Source organism: Babylonia areolata, chromosome 1 (genome assembly GCF_041734735.1).
Source record: "Babylonia areolata isolate BAREFJ2019XMU chromosome 1, ASM4173473v1, whole genome shotgun sequence".
Taxonomy (NCBI): Eukaryota; Metazoa; Mollusca; class Gastropoda; order Neogastropoda; family Buccinidae; genus Babylonia; species Babylonia areolata.
In genome coordinates, this window is record NC_134876.1 from 14,356,269 (window position 1) to 14,377,633 (window position 21,365).

At 42.2% G+C, this 21,365-nt stretch overlaps 1 protein-coding gene across 1 annotated transcript in view; it reads right to left on the bottom strand.

Moving 5' to 3' along the window:
• LOC143279855 (low-density lipoprotein receptor-related protein 2-like) overlaps positions 1-21,365 on the bottom strand; it is a 194,327-nt gene that overhangs the window by 57,453 nt on the left and 115,509 nt on the right. Inside the window, exons 43-52 of the mRNA XM_076584111.1 lie at positions 18,589-18,729; positions 15,400-15,633; positions 13,110-13,323; positions 11,331-11,489; positions 8,062-8,183; positions 7,547-7,657; positions 6,885-7,145; positions 4,620-4,736; positions 2,963-3,085; positions 538-684 (exon numbers count right to left, since the gene is read on the bottom strand). Coding sequence (XP_076440226.1) covers positions 538-684; positions 2,963-3,085; positions 4,620-4,736; positions 6,885-7,145; positions 7,547-7,657; positions 8,062-8,183; positions 11,331-11,489; positions 13,110-13,323; positions 15,400-15,633; positions 18,589-18,729 — 1,629 coding nt within the window. The remainder of the gene's footprint in view (positions 1-537; positions 685-2,962; positions 3,086-4,619; positions 4,737-6,884; positions 7,146-7,546; positions 7,658-8,061; positions 8,184-11,330; positions 11,490-13,109; positions 13,324-15,399; positions 15,634-18,588; positions 18,730-21,365) is intronic.

Sequence of the window (21,365 nt, forward strand, 5' to 3'; positions counted from 1 at the left end):
AATAACTAAAGAATAAATTACATCAGGTGCGGCAAAACCAAACGTAGACAATTACGAGCGAGACATTACTGCATTAACTCACTCAGTACGACCAGTCCTCTCTTCTCCTCTACACAGACCCCTCGGATGTCCAGTGGGTGTCTGAATGACCCAACCTTTAGCTTCCGTCGTTAGAATTGTGGTATTCTTTGTCAACATTCACGTCTTCAGTATAAGAGCCTTCCGCTTGCAATATTTTGATGATGGTAATTGGGGTGAAACGCTGTTAACGTCGTCTCTTTCGCCGTTCGTATGGAGAGAGTTAATGATGTTTTCCTCTGGGGCAGTCGAACGTTACAACTTGGTCGGTGCCAAGGTTTGCTTCCTGTAGACACGCTATTTGTCTCTGTTGGATGTCAGAGTTGTTACTCTACTATTCACTGAAGCTTCGGTGCCCCGTCTGAAATAGAAAGTACACAAGCACAAAAGCACACAAGCACACACGCACACACACACACACACACACACACACACACACACACACACACACACACTGACCAGGACTGCAGGTAACCTGCTGACAGAACAGCACGTTCTCGTCGGAGTTGTCACCGCAGTCGTTGTCACCGTCGCACATGTAGCGGCGTATGATGCACAGGTTGTTGGTGGGACACTTCACTTCGTTGGGGGGACAGGTTCTCGGCGCTGAAACACAGTGCAATGCGGGTAAGACTTCGGACGTTTAACGGCAGAGCACGTTTTAACCCGCTGTTTAGAAATGAAACCTTTTTTGCCTCCAGAAATTACGGAACACGTGTTACCAGTTTCTTCTTCTTCTTCTTTTTCTGCGTTCACTCGTATGCACACGAGTGGGCTTTTACGTGTATGACCGTTTTTACCCCGCCATGTAGGCAGCCATACTCCGTTTTCGGGGGTGTGCATGCTGGGTATATTCTTGTTTCCATAACCCACCGAACGCTGACATGGATTACAGGATCTTTAACGTGCGTATTTGATCTTCTGCTTGCATATACACACGAAGGGGGTTCAGGCACTAGCAGGTCTGCACATATGTTGACCTGGGAGATCGTAAAAATCTCCACCCTTTACCCACCAGGCGCCGTCACCGTGATTCGAACCCGGGACCCTCAGATTGACAGTCCAACGCTTTAACCACTCGGCTATTGCGCCCGTCAGTTACCAGTTTCAAATGTTAACATTTTTTGGAAAAAGTTATATATTTCACACTGTTCTTTATTAAAGTTAGCTAGTTATGTGTTGAATAGTCCAGTCGGTTGTTTATTGTAGGTCCCCATATGAACCTCTTTTCAAATAATAATCTACAGAAGTAGTGCATACAATATTTGATTATTGATTTTTTTTTTGTCCTAATCCCGCTTCCCCCGTCCCGCCTCTCACACACAACCTTCCAATATTATGTTTTTTTCTTTCTCCAATCATAGATACTCACCCTCTCCATTTTATATTTTGTACTCTATCTTTTCCACATTCTCTCTCTCTCTCTCTCTCTCTCTCTCTCTCTCTCTTCCTTTCTTAGTCCCCTCCCTCTTGCCCCCCCTCCCCTCCACCTCAACCGCCCCCCTTTACATTCGAACACATAGAAATATCGATTTCTAATAATAACAATCATAATTATGATAGAAATGATAATAATCCAAATAATATCATTCGTTTTCAGTCTAATATCATCATCTTAGATGAACAGACTATAAATAAACAAACGAACAAGTAAGACTTTTTTCTTGACAGATTCAGAAAACACACTGATTAAAGCTTTTTTTTAAAACAAGGTTCTTTTTTGTTTGTTTTTTAGCAAGACATACAGAGGAATAGAACTGAAGCATTAACAGAAGAAGTGAGATGTAGAGGCATCATAATTATGGACAGAGTATCAGTATCAGTAGCTCAAGGAGGCGTCACTGCGTTCGGACAAATCCATATACGCTACACCACATCTGCCAAGCAGATGCCTGACCAGCAGCGTAACCCAACGCACTTAGGCCTTGAGAAAAAAAAATTAATAAAAATAAAAAATAAACATAAATAAATAAATAAATAAATAAAATAAATAATAAATCAAATCAAATCAAATCAAAATAAAATAAAATAAAGTAAAAATGATAAAATAAAATGTTATTTTATTTTCTGGACAGAACGAGTGAGAGAGACAGGGCCAAAGAAGAAGAAATTGCATATCGTCCCATCCGACGAGCGCACACGCACAGCAACCATCCTGTACGTAAAACAATTCAACATTTCAGGAGATTCATTACACACATGATGCAGCTTTGTATAAGTGACTTGGTCATGACCAGCCAATGCAATGATCGTGTCAAGCTTCGTAAAGGACCCAAGCGACCAAGCAAACATCTATGTAATTACACAAACAAAACTGTCAGTGAAGTGGGCCCATGAGTGACCGGAATGAAAAGCTTCAAACGCGATTTAGATAAATAAATGGGCGAAGTATTCGCTATCTTCCATGAACAGCACAGAATATCGATTTAACTGGTATGGGAATACAGTTTGGTAACACATCTGGTCTGGGCACTTGCGTGAACACAAGAACAGCAGTTTATATCAGCTGATTCAGGTTCAGTATGGAAAGCGTGGAAGGTGGAGCGTCAGATGTGAATGATCGCACTCAAATCAAATTCCTGCTGGCCAAATATTGCATTAAAACTTTCTAGCAAAAAGAGAAAGATCATCAGTACCAGAAGCTGTAGCTGTTTTTTTAATCTTTCTCTCTCGTTTAATGTACATATTTAGTTTTTGCAACTTGCATTAGAATATCAGAATAGGAGAAGATATTGCATATGATAAACTGCTTGTGTTTGCAAATACAACGTAGTTTGAATTTTTTATCGGGATGGTGAAGCAAACTACAACATTAAAGATTCAATTTAATCAGAGCATCAAAACTAAAACATGATTATGTGAAAACATATCATGCATGACTTACGACAGTTGAGCTCATCCGTCCTGTTGCCGTCCCTGCAGTTGTCCACACCGTTACACTTCAGAGACATGTCGATGCAGAAGTGGTTCTTGCACGTGAACTGGGTGGGACTGCACGTGGGGTACTCTACGCACGTGCCAAAACAAAAGGTGGGAACATAGGTAAGGCACGTGTGCAGAGAATTTTGTTTCTACCTATTATTTCTTTCTTTATCACACATGTGTTTCTGTCAACCCCTTCCTTCTTCACCCATACACATGTTGGCACTGTCAACAAGTATCAAAATGTGATGCGGTTTTTTGACTCACTTGTGTAAACAAAGTGAGTCTATGTTTTAACCTGGTGTTCGGTTGTCTGTGTGTGTGTGTTTGTCTGTGTGTCTGTGTGTCCGTGGTAAACTTTAACATTGACATTTTCTCTGCAACTACTTTCTTAGTTGACACCAAATTTGGCATAAAAATAGGAAAAGTTCAGTTCTTTCCGGTCATCTTGTTTAAAACAATATGGCACCTCTGGGATGGGCACAAAAAAATTAAAAAATGAAGCCTAATTATATACAAACTGCATTTACTGTTATATTTATATTTTTTGCATTCTCTAAACTTGGCACTTTGATCTGATATTCTGACCCAACAAGAGCAGTCATTATTATCATTTTCTGTTCAAACAGGAACTTCTTTTGCTCAGCATGGAAGTTTTATTTATTTTGCAAACGTTCTGGTGCGGATAGTAAAAAAGGGAATGACTCTGTAATTAATGCTAGGGGAGTTAATTTGCTTTAAACTGATCTTTCTCATCTTAAACATTACATTTTGAAATTATACTCAATACATAAAAAGCTTGGATTTTTTTTAAGTGTATCACAAGTGAGTCTTGAAGGCCTTGCCTCTCTTGTTTTAGTTGTTGTTTTTTCATCCTTGACTAAACCGTTGTGACTGGGGTGATTAAGTACCGCCAAATCATTCACAGAAGAGCAGAAGTCAACACGCCTTTTTGGAACCGCTGCAAACCAACCTTCACTTCTTTCACAATCTCTGCATTTGCATGACATTTCCATGCTTCTTGGAGCATACCAACAGCCAAATATCTAGATATGTGCAGAAAGGTATCCATGTGCAGTGTATTAAGGTTGAGATCTGCATCTGAATGACATTTCCATGTTCAGTGGATCGTGCCAACAGCCAGACAGCTTTGTGCAGAAAAGTATCCATGTGCAGTGTATTGAGGCTGAGATCCCTGGCAAAAAACAATTTGCAAAGTACTTTTCACTTTCGCCACCAAGACGGTTTTGTGCCGGCGAAAGTAAAAAGTACACCTGTAAAATATCAATATCATGTCCTGAAGAAAGAAAAAAGGACCATAATATTCGTAAATCCACGTGGTGGGCGTGGTTCCAAAGTGAGTTTAATGAAGCTCCGCCTCTCATGTGTTATTCCTGATTTTCATATTTACCGTCAAAAGTCCTTCCCTTATCTGCTATGATGACTTCACATTTTCCGAACCCACGGAGCTTTTTAAAAAAAAGTCACCTGTGCTGGTCAGGCAACCAGGCTAATGTCGGAACGTCGAGCTAAGGAGACACACCGACAGATAAGCCTGCCTGCCTACTCGTCCGTCGGTCCGACGGGAGACTCCATTGCAATTGATGTATTATACTCACCGCAGCCCTCCTCATCAGAGTTGTCCCTGCAGTCGTTGTCGAAATCACAGCGGTAGCGAAGAGGAACACAGCGGCCATTGTTGCAGTGGAAGTACTTGGGGTCACATGTGTGCATGGCTGAAATAAATAGATAATACATAAATAAGTACATGAGTGAATAACTGAATGAATAAACAAATGAATAAATGAATACAGAAATGAATAAATAGAAAAATAAGTAAATAAACAGATAAATAAATAAAAACTGCGCCATCAACAAGCAAAACAAATATATAAGAATATCATTGCGGGGCAGCCGTTCTCTGTAATACTTCAATATGATGAAAATCATAATCTTTGTGGTGTTGAATATACAGTCAAGGCTAAACACGTCATAGATCAAGTATCTATTGCAAGTATCGCAGAATATTACATTTACATTTCTTTTGCTTAACTCTCTCCATACGAACGGCGAAAGAGAAGACGTTAACAGCGTTTCACCCCAATTACCACCATCAAAATATTGCAAGCGGAAGGCTCTTATACTGAAGAGGTGAATGTTGACAAAGAATATCACAATTCTGACGACGGAAGCTAAAGGTTGGGTCATTCAGACACCCACTGGACATCCGAGGGGTCTGTGTAGAGGAGAAGAGAGGACTGGCCGTACTGAGTGAGTTAAAACATTTTTGATATCAAGAAACAAGGTGAAATACAGCGTTCAATTAAGAAAACTTGAGCAACAACAAGCCTGAAAGCCTATTGAAGGCCGGACATTGAATGAGGCAGGCAGAGGTAGACGAAATAAACAAAGAATTGATTTCATGGAAATGCAATACAGTGAAAGATAGGCTGAGGGCCATTCACCACACATGTCTATAATAATAATAATAATAATAATAATAATACATATATATATATATATATGTGTGTGTGTGTGTGTGTGTGTGTGTGTGTGTCCCTCCCTTACAGACACACACACACACTTACACACAGACACACAGACACACACACACTGGCATTAAATGTCAACTGCACTAAAAACAATATTGCATAAGCATTAAGATATTTCTTATTTTATAACATAGAATTCTGTTCGGACATACTAACATGCCTACACACTTACACACGCGTACCAGAGTACCGTACCCTCACAAACACATGCACGCACGCACGCACACACACACACACACACACACACACACACACACACACACACACACACACACACACACACACACACACGCCCATTAAAACAACCAGATAGAAAAAATGTCATCACATCTAAGACCAAAACTACATAAAATACACACTGCATTAAAACAGGACTACAAAAATACTAGTACAAAGATACTTGTTAACAGGCATACCTTGGTTTAACCGTTTCGCCCAGAACAAAAATGCTTACGGAAAAGGTAGGTTTTCAGATCTGACTTAAAGGAATGTAGATCAGAGGCATTCCTAAGAGATGAAGGTAGAGAGTTCCACACTTGGGGAACGTGAGTTCTGAAAGACCTATTTCCAGCGCATTTCAGATTAGTCCTTGGAACTTTAAGCAGCTTTTCAGAACTGGATCGTAATGTTCTGTCCGGTTCATATGTTTCAAATACAGAAGAGAGATACAATGGAAGATGACATGTCAAAATGTTTGAAGGCGAGTGTTGCTAACTGATAGTGAATGCGATACTCAATTGTTGGGATCCTCATCTTTGCTGTCCCCATAGTACAGTGATATGGATACAAATTCAGCGCCTGTCCTCGGTCGGAGACCAAGCTCTAAGCTCTCAGCGCTTTACAAACACGGGGTCATTGCACCACAGGCTGCCGACCTGGGTAGTGCCGACTGACGGCTACCATTTGGGTGCTCATCATTCGTTTCCTGTGTCATTCAATCAGGTTTCAGTCACGCACACATATACTCATACCGACATGCAATATTTTACGTGTATGACCGTTTTTACCGCACCATGCAAGCAGCCATACTCCGTTTTCTGGGGTGAGCATGTTGGGTCTGTTCTTGTTTCCATAACCCACCGAAAGCCGACATGGATTACAGTATCTTTTAATTAACGTGTGTATTTGATCTTCTGCGTACAGTATACACACGAACGGGGTTCAGCACTAATACCTCTACACATATGTTGGCCCGGGAGAGCGGAAAAATCTCCACCTTTTACCCACCAAGAGATTCGAACCTGGGACCCTCAGACTGAAAGTCCAACGCTTTAACCACTCGGCTATTGCACCCGTCAACGGTGAAAAGGCAGGCAGATGGCCACTGCTCACCACACATGTTGGGGTCCTCGTCGCTGCCATCGCCACAGTCGTTGTCCAGGTCACAGACCCAGCGCTCGCGCAGGCAACGACCGTTCTGGCAGACGAACTCGTTCTCCGAGCAGGTGTGGTTCTTGGGCACGCACATCTTGCCGTCGTTGCCGATGATGAGGTCGGTGCCCTCGTGGCAGGCACACTCCACCTGGTTGTTGGGGGCGGGGTGACAGCTCTGGCTGCAGCCACCGTTGTGGTTGGCGCATAGGTTGTTGGAGCCTACGGAAGAGATAGTATTCTAGTCGTAGTAGTAGTAGTAGTAGGAAGAAGGAGGTGGAGGAGGAGAAGAAGAAGAAGAAGTAGTAGTGGCAGTAGTAGTAGGAAGAAGGAGGAGGAGAAGGAGTAGTATTAGTATTAGTAGGATGAAGGGGAAGAAGAAGGAGGAGGTGGAAAAGGAGAAAAAGAAGGAAGAAGAAGTAGCAGTAGTAGTGACAGTAGTAGGAAGGAGAAGGAGGAGGAGGAATAAGAAGAAGAAGGAGATAAAGGAGGAGAAGAAGAAGAAGAAGAAGTAGTAGTAGTAGTAGTAGTAGTAGTAGTAGTAGTAGTTGTTGTTGTTGTAGGAAGGAGGAGGAGGAGAATGTGAAAGAAGAAGAACAAGAAGTGTACGAGACTGCACTGACACTTTTGCCTGCTGGAGGAGAAGGCGATGATGCCCATAGGTCTGGTGGACAGCCCCTGAACCAGCATCTTCAGGTTGGCCCCCGTGTGTTTCTCCGCTCTGTACACACCTCCTGCACACACACACACACACACACACACACACATACACAAATCCGCACGCATGCAGCACACACACACACACACACACACACACACACGCACACAAACACACACATACACGCACGCACGCACACACACACACACACACGACTTTTCTATACTTTGAACAAAATAGCTTGATTGGAATGAATAATAATTATACTGACTTTTCTATACTTAGACCAAAAAGAAATTGATTGTAACTAATAATGATCATACGCTGTTTTTAAACCCTAAAAAAAAAAAAATTTTAATTAAAAAAAAAAAAAAAAAAAAAACAGAGAAAGAAAGAGTCCGAGACAGACAGACAGACAGGCAGGCAGGCAGGCAGGCAAGAGACAGAGCGAGAGGCACACCAACAAGGGGGGCAACTCACGCAGTGTCCAGTCGGTCCAGAAGATATGGTAGTCAAACACGGTGAGGGAGAAAGGGTGCACAGTGGTCTGCACGATGACCTCTCGGTAGTTCCCGTCTAGGTTCGACCGCTCGATGCGGTCTCTGCAAGGTTCGAACAGTACGGCGTATGAATAAACAAGTGAACATAGGTTGATCAATGAATGAATGCTAGAGATTTTAAAATACTGAATGAATGTATAGAGATTTAAACAGTATGGTAAATAAACAACTAAACAACGATCAACTAGTGAAAATAGATTAATTAATGAACGAAGGATAGAGATTTTAAAATACTGAATGAATGGCAGAGATTTAAACAGTATGGCAAATGAATAACAACAATAAACATGTGAACATAGATTAATAAATGAATGAATGATAGAGATTTAAACAGTATGGAAGGTAAATAACTAAACAAAAATAAGCAAGTGAAAATAGATTAATTAATGAACGAATGATAGAGATTTTAAAATACTGAATGAATGACAGAGATTTAAACAGTATGGCAAATGAATAACTAAACAACAATAAACAAGTGAACATAGATTAATCAATGAATGAATGATATAATTTTAAACAGTATGATAAACAAATAACTAAACAATTATAAGCAAGTGAAAATAGATTAATCAATGAATGAATAATAGAGATTTAAACAGTATGGTAAACAAACAACTAAACAACAATCAACAAGTGAAAATAGATTATTTCATGAATGAATGATATAAACAGTACGATAAATAAATAACTAAGCAACAATGAACAAGTGAACATATATGAATTGATTATTAATAATTAATTAATTAATTGATTAATGACTGAGATTTAAACAGTATGTTAAATAAATAAACTAAACAACAATAAGGAAGTGAAAATAGATCAGTTTATAAATGAATGACAGCAAATAAACGAATGAACATAAATAAAGGAATGAAAAAAAGAATGAGTGAAAATGAATATATGAATGAATACAAATAAACAAAATTAATTGACTCGTTCTGAAAAAACAACAACAATAACTTTAAGTATCAACAAAATGAAACTTTACTGAATAAATCCAATTCAAAGTCAAAAACACTTTATTAATCCACATGGAAATTAAGTACTAAAAAGTACGATGTGTGTGTGTGTGTGTGTGTGTGTGTGTGTGTGTGTGTGTGTGTGCGTGTGTGTGTGTGTGTGCGTGCGTGCGTGTGTGCGTGCGTGCGTGCGTGCGTGCGTGTGTGTGTGTGTGTGTGTGTGTGTGTGTTCAATTTCATTCAGTGTCTATCCACATTATGTGATATTAGACATGAAAAAAAGGGTGGGGGGAGGTAGGGGGTAAATGGATTTAAAAAATATTCACAGCATTAACTTTACAACAATCTGGCTAACTTCCAACTTTAAAACATACAGGCGTAAAAAAAAAGTTATAATAACAATTCAATTGGACGATGTAACAAAGAATTGAAAAAGTAAAACATTAACAGTGACAAGTCCAAGATTTCTTTGGCCCCACCCCCCACCCCCAACCTTCCCCCCGCCCCCCACCTCAAAGAAAAAAAACAACAAGTTATAACAGCAACCCATCTGGGCTATTTTAACAATGATATTTAAAAAATCGAACAATAAAAGTGAAGAGTCCAATATTTCCTGCACCGGAAAAGATACTACTAGTACAGATATATGACATTTTAACATGTCGCAAGGAAATACATAATCACTTGTAGGATTACCACACATGCAGGAAACGCTTTTTATGTATTTTGCATTGAAACAGTTCAGTTTCCATCTACAGATCAATAATACAACCTGCCTTTTACTGTAAATGTGTTGTTCGTGTTTACCAACAATTCAATAAATATTATCTATTTCTTCCTGTAAATTTGAACAGCCTATTCTCCTTTCTTCTGGCTGAAAGTATGGTCGCTGAATCTGTTCTACTATACTATAACATTCTTGCAATGAAAATGGAAGAGATAAACATGTTGACTCAGCTGATCCCTTTGCTCCTTTTTTGCCAAGAGATCAAACTTCTCATTATAAAAAAGGGCACAATGCGAAGGAATCCAGATGAAAGTTATACAAGTATCCCTCACTGAGAGTAAATGAATTAGATGTCTAATTTCAATAATAATTTCAGATCTCGGGTGTAAAGATCTGATAGTATCAATAACTGACTTGGAGTCGACACAAAAAGCAATCTGGAATATATTTTTTGAAAATCGAGAAGAAAAAAAAATGCAATGCCATTAGTACTGCAATAAACTCTGCGGTAAAGATTGATTTCTTTTTTCCCACGTTATAAACTTTTCTGCGTTTAGGTCAGGTACGATATATGCGGCACCTGCATTACCATCTGTATAAACCATCAGGTTACCGGTTTGGATATTGATCACATAAGTGGATACGAGCATAAGATGACGATAAACTTATGTTTTCAGTCTTTGTTCCATTCGTATAATCAATATCAAATCGGTCTCTCTTCAGTTCCCAAGGTGGAATAGTGGTTATAACAGACTGTTTGGCAATATTGTTTCCGATTTAGATCAGAGCTTGTTATAGTAGTAGATGTACATGTACTTATGGTCATATGAAAGGCTATGGTGCTAGCTCTTTTTGAAAAGTCAGTATCGGACTTAAGATTTGGTTCAGGTTTCAAATCATTTTCCACTGTAGAGATTCTCAAGACAAATGTGGTGCACTGAAGGTTCCTGTGTTCTTTGAGTGGTAGAACCCCAGCCGTGTGTATGTTTTAATACAGGACGCATGAACTGGTATACCATGTGCAAGTTTTTATCCTCTGCAGTCTATACTTTGGAGTTTCTTCAATGAATATTTTAGGGTACTGAAAAATATTTCTTGGGCATAGGTTTATTTTGATCGAAGATGCGATGTAGACAGGCGCAAAAGTGTTAATTTGTCTTGTCCCAAAGATTGCTTACATATAATCTTTAAGAAGTTAAACATTTTTCTAGCTTTTGCTGAAATATTTTCTATATGGTAATTCCATGTTCATTTTGTTGTCAGATATACTTCAAGGGACTTCACTTCCTTTCTATGTTCAAGGGAAGTATCATTTATTTTAAAGATAGGCATGTGTGTGTGTGTGTGTGTGTGTGTGTGTGTGTGTGTGTGTGTGTGTGTGTGTGTGTGAGAGAGAGAGAGTGAGAGAGAGAGAGAGAGAGAGAGAGAGAGAGAGCGTGTGTGTATTAGGGAAAAGCGCAATACAAACAGGCAAACTCTATCGTTATCATCTGTGTCACTGACTTTTGGGCGTCAGCCCAGTAGATCTTGGCCTCGTCAAAGTCAATGGACAGTCCGTTGGGCCAGCCCAGGTCGGTGGACACGATCACCTGTCGCCCGTTGCCCGCCATGGTGGCCCGCTCTATCTTGGGTGTGCGGCCCCAGTCTGACCAGAAGATGTAACTGCCAGCAGTACAACAGGACACGTTAAAAAGAGGTCTAAAAACATGACTGCACAAATGACCATCAAAACCGAACAATCGTCTGCATAATGAAACTCAAAAAAAGGTGACTACACGGACGAAACAGTGAAAACAAATTTTGAGAGGTTATCGGTTCAAGGTGTATGACACTGCCAAACCAGTTGTGCGTAAAAAATGTTCTCCGGTCTGCAGCTCAAAAATGATAGCACGGACCAATCATTGTTTGCATCAAAACCATTCAAAAGCCGTAGATTGGAGGTACAAAGCGAAAGCCGACCAACAACCCTGCATCAACATAGAAAACAGCAGCTAACATTGACACACAACGTCAGCATCAAACGCTGCAGGTAAGCTGTTCAAAAACATTTTTACAGCAAATCATAAACACTACATCATCGATAATCATTTACAACACGTTCATTGGTAATTTACAAATTCAGCAAGTTTAAACGACACCATCACTGACACACAAACAAATGACAGTAAATAACACGGAACACACTTATAAACGACACAATCACTGACACACACACACACACACACACACACACACACACACACACACACACACACACACACACACACACAAACAAATGACAGTAAACAACACGGAACACACTCATAAACGACACAATCACTGACACACAAACAAATGACAGTAAACAACACGGAACACACTCATAAACGACACAATCACTGAAATGACAGTAAACAACACGGAACACACTCATAAACGGCACAATCACTGACACACACACACACACAAACAAATGACAGTAAACAACACGGAACACGCTCTTAAACGACACAATCACTGACACACAAACAAATGACAGTAAACAACACGGAACACACTTATAAACGTCACAATCACTGACAAACACAAAAATTATAGTAAACAACACGGAACACATTTATAAACGACACAATCACTGACACACAAACAAATGACAGTAAACAACACGGAACACACTCATAAACGACACAATCACTGAAATGACAGTAAACAACACGGAACACACTCATAAACGACACAATCACTGAAATGACAGTAAACAACACGGAACACACTCATAAACGACACAATCACTGAAATGACAGTAAACAACACGGAACACACTCATAAACGACACAATCACTCACACACACACACACACATACACACACACACACACACACACACACACACACACACACACACACACACACACAAACAAATGACAGTAAACAACACGGAACACACTCATAAACGACACAATCACTCACACACACACACACACACACACACACACACACACACACACACACACACACACACACACACACACACACACACACAAATGACAGTAAACAACACGGAACACATTTATAAACGACACAATCACTGACACACAAACAAATGACAGTAAACAACACAGAACACACTCATAAACGACACAATCACTGAAATGACAGTAAACAACACGGAACACACTCATAAACGACACAATCACTGACACACAAACAAATGACAGTAAACAACACGGAACACACTCATAAACGACACAATCACTGACACACAAACAAATGACAATAAACAACACGGAACACAATGACAGACCCGTTACACGGATGGATCGCCAGGGCCCGCGGACTCTGGACCACAGCAATGACGACGGTGTTGGAGATGGAGGCCCTGTCGGGCACGGACAGGTTGAGCGAAGAGCTGTAGATCCGGTTCCGGAACAGGTCGGCCCAGTACAGCTTCTTGTAGACCCAGTCAAAGGCCAGCCCCTCCACTGACGTGATCTCGTGCACGAAGCGGGAATTCCCGCCTTGCACGTGGAACACACAGGTAGGTTGCAAAGGCACAGGCAAGAAGTTTAGTTCTTGTGTCCCCTGGGGGGTCATCGAAACTTTACATAAGATAAGATAAGAGATAAGAATAACTTTATTATCTCCAACTGGAGAAATTTGGTCAGGTGCATTATCACAACATAGACAAGTAAACAACATGGAGACCATAACTGTAAAAGCCAACAACAGCCCCTACAATTGTTACAAAGATATCACATACATCGTTTCATACATACATCCACACACAATGCAGGTAATAACTAGTATTCGTAATGTAAAAACAGAAAGAATTAAGAAACATAATTTGAATATAATTATAAACATAGCCTACTATACTGCACATTGATTATAATCAATAGACAGATAAGATAAGAATAAAGATGAATTGCGGAAAACCACAACCAGATAATCAGCACACCCCACCCCCACCCCCCCCCCCACCCCCCCCACCTCCCCCCCAACACACACACACACACGCGGATAACTATACCTATTTCACATAAACCATACAAACAATAAGAGTGATATTAAAAGAACAAAGAGAAGAAACACACACAAGGCCAATAAGCATAGGCAATACACATTAATAATTTAATAATTAACTCATCCTCATCCATTGACAACGGACGTAACTTTACAGAAGTTCAGCAAAGGGGTCAAGTTCGCAATATTAATCATCCTCTTCTCTGATATGGTCTTCCTTCATGTTCGCAATATTAATCATCCTCTTCTCTTATATGGTCTTCCTTCATGTTCGCAATATTAATCATCCTCTTCTCTTATACGGTCTTCCTTCATGTTCGCAATATTAATCATCCTCTTCTCTTATATGGTCTTCCTTCATGTTCGCAATATTAATCATCCTCTTCTCTGATATGGTCTTCCGTCAAGTTCGCAATATTAATCATCCTCTTCTCTGATATGGTCTTCCTTCATGTTCGCAATATTAATCATCCTCTTCTCTGATAATGTCTTCCTTCATGTTCGCAATATTAATCATCCTCTTCTCTTATATGGTCTTCCTTCATGTTCGCAATATTAATCATCCTCTTCTCTGATATGGTCTTCCTTCATGTTCGCAATATTAATCATCCTCTTCTCTTATATGGTCTTCCTTCATGTTCGCAATATTAATCATCCTCTTCTCTTATATGGTCTTCCTCCATGTTCGTATTATTAATCATCTCCTTCTCCGACACTGTCATCATTCTCTTTTTTTCTTCTTCTTTTTTTTTCCAATTTGTTGTTGTTTATGTAAACAATTGTCACATGGTTTATTATGTCGAGTGTCGTCAGAATTTCTCAAGAATTCTACGGCACATTTCTGTGAATATACAGTAGCCAACTCTGATCCAGTCGAAGCAATGATGAAAACAAAAACACTGAGGACAGACCTGTCACACAATCTCTTCCCAACCCCCCTCCCACCCCCTCCCCCGCCACCCCGCCTTCGTAAATTCACTACAAAATCAATAACAAATTCAAACTGTATTAGCCACGACCTCCCCCCCCCCCCCCTCCCCACCCCCATTCCTACGATGAAAGGTACCAGATCTGACACAACGAACACATGCTTTCCATTCACAATGTCACAGCTGTCGCCAACGCTCCCCACCCCACCACCACCCCCCGCGCCCCCCTCCCCCGATCCCTACGATGAAAGGTACCAGATCTGACACAACGATCACATGCCTTCCATTCACAGTGTCTCAACTGTCCCCAAAACCACCACCACCACCACCACCCGCATCCCTCCGATGAAAAGTACCAGATCTGACACAACAAACACATGCCTTCCATTCACAATGTCACAACTGTCCCCAAACCATCCCCCCCACACCCCCACACACCCCATTCCTACGATGAAAAGTACCAGATCTGACACAACGAACACATGCCTTCCATTCACAATGTCACAACTGTCCCAAACCACCACCACCACCACCACCACCACCCGCATCCCTCCGATGAAAAGTACCCGATATGACACAACGAACAATCACAACTGTCCCCAAACCACCACCACCACCACCACCACCACCACCCCAACTTACTACTGTTGCTGACAGTGATTAGGTCCTCAATCTGATTGGTCCCCTTCTTGACGCGCGAGATCTTCTTGGCGGTGACCTGCGAGAAGTAGATGTAGTTGTCGTTGGCGTCAAAGTCCAAGGCCACCGCCCCTCGGAGATCAGTGATGGAGGGAATGGGGGCAGAGGTGGTGTTGGGGTCCAGAGACAGGGACTGGATCTCCGACTCCGCCGCGAACAGCAAAAAGTCCGAGGGCGCTGGAGCGAAGAAGGAGTGAAGTTTAAAGGCAAAATCATGTAATTTGTTTCACTACCCCGAAAACGTAGTAAGGCTGCCTACATGGCGTGTTAAAAACGGTCATACACGTAAAAGCCCACTAGTACATGCCAGTGAACGTGGAAGTTGTAGCTCACGAACGCAGAAGAAGAAATAGTTGTACTGTGTGATTTCACTTACTCCGTGTTTGAAGCTCAGTGATTTGCCTTGCGACTGAGTCAAAGGGATGAATAAAGTTATTTCGACTCTGACTTGGTTACATACATGGTGACTGTAAAATGACGTTGGCAACTGGATGTTTATATGATGTTCAGATAAATAAACAACGACAAACTTGTACATTGTGGCAGACTATTTAGATGACTAAATAATGGAACAGACTGTGAACAGTCGCAGACACCACTATCTATCTATCGATCTATCTATCTATCATCCACCTATCTATCTATCAGCTACCTATCTATACCATCTACCTATCTATCTGTATATCTGTCAGTCTATCGATCAATCTATCTATCTCTCTGTCTACTTTACTCATCGATCAATGTATCTGTCTGTCTACCTTTCTCAAGTATACACACATGTAGATGTTCACACACACACACACACACACACACACACACACACACACACACACACACACACAAACCAACATTCCCCCTCCCCCCCCCCCCAACATACACACACAACCACACACACAAAACACCCCCTACCTCACCCACCCTCACCTCCACCCCCTCTACCCATCCTCCCCACCGCCCACCCACACACATTTCAGTACAGATCCACCCCTACCTCCACCCTACTCCCACCCACCCACATTTCAGTACAGATCCACCCCTACCTCCACCCTACTCCCACCCACACACATTTCAGTACAGATCCACCCTCGTCTCCACCCTACCCCCACCCACCCACATTTCAGTACAGATCCCCCCTCACCTCCACCCTACCCCCACCCACACACATTTCAGTACAGATCCACCCCTACCTCCACCCTACTCCCACCCACACACATTTCAGTACAGATCCACCCCTACCTCCACCCTACCCCCACCCACCCACATTTCAGTACAGATCCACCCCCACCTCCACCCTACCCCCACCCACACACATTTCAGTACAGTTCCACCCATACCTCCACCCTACCCCCACCCACACACATTTCAGTACAGATCCACCCTCACCTCCACCCTACCCCCACCCACCCACATTTCAGTACAGATCAACCCGTCACCACCACCCTACCCCCACCCACACACATTTCAGTACAGATCCACCCTCACCTCCACCCTACCCCCATCCACCCACATTTCAGTACAGATCCGTCCCTCACCTCCACTCTACCCCCACCCACACACATTTCAGTACAGATCCACCCTCACCTCCACCCTACCCCCACCCACACACATTTCAGTACAGATCCACCCATACCACCACCCTACTCCCACCCACACACATTTCAGTACAGTTCCACCCATACCACCACCCTACCCCCACCCACCCACATTTCAGTACAGATCCACCCTCGTCTCCACCCTACCCCCACCCACCCACATTTCAGTACAGATCCACCCTCACCTCCACTCTACCCCCACCCACACACATTTCAGTACAGATCCACCCTCACCTCCACCCTACCCCCACCCACACACATTTCAGTACAGATCCACCCTCGTCTCCACCCTACCCCCACCCACACACATTTCAGTACAGATCCACCCCTACCTCCACCCTACCCCCACCCACCCACATTTCAGTACAGATCCACCCCTACCTCCACCCTACCCCCCACCCACACACATTTCAGTACAGATCCACCCTCACCTCCACCCTACCCCCACCCACACACATTTCAGTACAGATCCACCCTCACCTCCACCCTACCCCCACCCACACACATTTCAGTACAGTTCCACCCATACCTCCACCCTACCCCCACCCACACACATTTCAGTACAGATCCACCCTCACCTCCACCCTACCCCCACCCACACACATTTCAGTACAGATCCACCCTCACCTCCACCCTACCCCCCACCCACCCACATTTCAGTACAGATCCACCCTCACCTCCACCCTACCCCCACCCACCCACATTTCAGTACAGATCCACCCTCGCCTCCACCCTACCCCCACCCACCCACATTTCAGTACAGATCCACCACCTCACCTCCAACCCTACCCCCCACCCACCCCCACCCACACATTCAGTACAGATCCACCCCTACCTCCACCCTACCCCCACCCACCCACATTTCAGTACAGCCACCACCCACCCTTACCCTCACGCACTTGCCGTTGGTGGACAGGTCCCCCGTAGGCGCAGCCACCATTGCCGTGTCGGTTCGATGTTCGGAGTGCAGAGCGAAGCACCCGTTCACTACACCCACCGTTGTTGAAGAGCCACGGGTTGCTCACCTGTAACAACCCGACACCTGTCTCCGTAGTGAACCTTCACCCATGGCACAATTGTAATTACAATAATCGCGAAGCAGTTTACACCACAAACACATTTGTCGTTATCGTCAGGCCCATACCTCCCCCTACCCCCACCCACACCATTCAGTACAGATCCACCCTCACCTCCACCCTACCCACCCCCCACATTCAGTACAGATCCACCCCACCTCCCCACCCACACTTTCAGTACAGATCACTACCTCACCTACCACCACACACTTTCAGTACTCACCCCTCCCCCTACCCCACCCACCCACATTTCAGTACACATCCACCCTTACACCTCACACCCTACCCACCACCCCCAACACTTCAATACTTCCACCCTCGTAAACACCCTACTCCCTCCCACCCAACCATTCAGTACAGATCCACCCCTACCTCCACCTACCCCAACCCCATTTTCAGTACAGATCCACCCTTACCTCCACCCTACCCCCACCCACCCACATTTCAGTACAGATCCACCTTACCTTGGCAAGACTTGCCGTTGGTGGACAGGGTGCCCGAGGCGCAGCCACACTGCGCGGTGTCTGGTTGCGTGTTGTTGGGGTTGGGCAGGGCGAAGCACAGCTGTTCACACCCACCGTTGTTGAAGGAGCACGGGTTGTCACCTGTAACAACACGACACCTGTCTCCGTAGTCAACGCTTCACATGGACAATGTTAATTAACAATAATTCGCGAAGCAGTGTTAACACTAAAACACTTTGTGTTATCGTACTAGGCCTCACATTATATGCGTGTAGTGCAGTACAAAAACTCTTTTTTTTACGTGGACAGTGTTAACAATTCGCGAAGCAGTCTTACACTAAAAACAAGAGAGGCAAGGCCTTCAAGACTCACTTGTGATACACTTTTTAAAAAATCTAATCGTTAAAATGTTTTCTGTATTTGTTATTATAAAGTTTCGGGTTAAAAAAAAAGAAAAGAAAAAAGAATGGCCCTGAAGGCAGATTCGAACCCCGCGTGTTCGGGTGAGAAGAAACTGTCTTACTCAATACACTATCGCGGCTCCTTAACTGACTTTCAAAAATTTAACATTTAAACATGCTTTTTAAGGGCGATAAATCGATTGCGGCATTCGCAGTGAGAACGCTGTTTAAATCACATTATTCTGGTGTATCTTGGGCATTCAAAAAATCTTTAAGGGCAATTAAAAATTCTTTTTAAGTCCGCGGTAAAGGAGACGTGGCTAGCGCCGCAATCACACTGCAACATTTACCGTTTTCTCTGGATCTAGATAGATGTACAAGTTTAGTTACACCCGCTGGGAATGTACGACACGGTCGATTCAATTTCTCTTTTATGTTCATTCTAGTTTTATAGTTCTAAAGTTGATATGAAAATTGAGTATTTTGTTAAACTAATAACATGTAGAGCCAAGTACAAGTACTTCAAGAGGTCGTATGAAGTGAAAAGGACTTAATTTTGAAAAGTCAAGACTGACAATTTTTTACGTTTCATCAAGGGTATTAACTCTCATGGTTTATTATTTTTAACCATGAATTCCGACTGATTTTGTTGATATTTTTATGGCAGTTTGGGGCATAATCCAGTCTCTGAATAAATATTTAACGGTCTTTCCATCACATGTTATCGTGTATTGTCCATTGAATATAGGATTGAACGGGCAGGTCAACAACTTGAAACAAACTGGCGTCCTTCACGTTCGCGAGGAATATGAGCACGAGCTTTGAATATGTATAAATATCTGTACGCAACTGATTTTTGCCCATGACCGTCTGGGCTCAGCTAATAGATCTATAAAGTCCACTCATAGTACTGATTTTAGTATTTTTTGAAAAAGACCACTTGGGCGAATGAACATAGTGAAGGCCCTGTACACTGAGAGTAAAACACGTAAGCTTTTGATGTATTGCGTATAATTTCAAAATGTAATGTTTAAGATGAGAAAGATCAGTTTAAAGCAAATTAATCCCCCTGGCATTAATTACAGTTTAATTTCCCTTTTTTACTATCTGCACCAAAGACATGCACCAGAAATATAACTTCCATGCTTAGCAAAAGAAGTTCCTGTTTGAACAAAACATTATATTAAAAAAATGACTGCTCTTGATGCTGTGTCAGAATATCAGATCAAAGTGCCAAGTTTAGAGAATCAAAAAAATATAAATATAACAGCAAATTCATTTTGCATATGATTTAGCATCTTTGTTTTCTTTCTCTTTTTTTGTGCCCATCACAGAGGTGCAATATTGTTTTAAACAAGATGACTGAAAAGAACTGAATTTTTCCTATTTTTATGCCAAATTTGGTGTCAACTGACAAAGTATTTGCAGAGAAAATGGAAATGTTAAAGTTTACCACGGACACACACACACACACACACACACACACACACAACCGAACACCGGGTTAAAACATAGACTTCGGTAATGCGGACTGCAACACACCTCTCGCTCACTCTCACTCACATTTACATACACACACGACGCACACATGTACACATGCATGTACACACATGTACACACAAACATGCACACACAAACATGCACACACATATACATGTAAAACACACACACACAAATATGTTAACCATTCACACAAACACACATACATGAACACACACACACACACACACACACACACACACACACGTACACATACACACACATATTCAGACATACAAATGCACAGATACAGAGCAGCTATGGGTCTAATCTGACAGGAGCACAAGCCATTACACACATTAGAATAGAATAGAATATGTCTTTATTACCGGGGTCACAAAGAATATTGGGGGGTAATGTACATAAAAAAAGGTACGAACATAAATCAAAAATCATACACAGATACAGTAGAAATTAGGATACATACCTGCGCTTATCAATACAAAAACTTGTGCATACTTACACTTTTATACACACACACACACACACACACACACACACACACGTTTGAACAGAAGCCGCAGATCACATGTGGATGGGGCTAATGACTAGATCTTCAGGTAGATGGTTGTTGATTGCACAATTCTATCCAATCATACTGGATATGTTCGAGAGACAGGGCATTGACTGCTTTGGGGAAAAAGCTATTGGCGAAGCGGTTGGTCTTCGTCCTTATACTTCTATACCGTCGACCTGAGGGGAGCATCTCGAAAATCCCAGAAGCTGGATGTGATTCATCCTGGCTGATTGATTTTGCTTTTTACACACATGTACACGCATATATCGTATGTACACACAAATATACATACACACATGTCTATATATATATATATATAT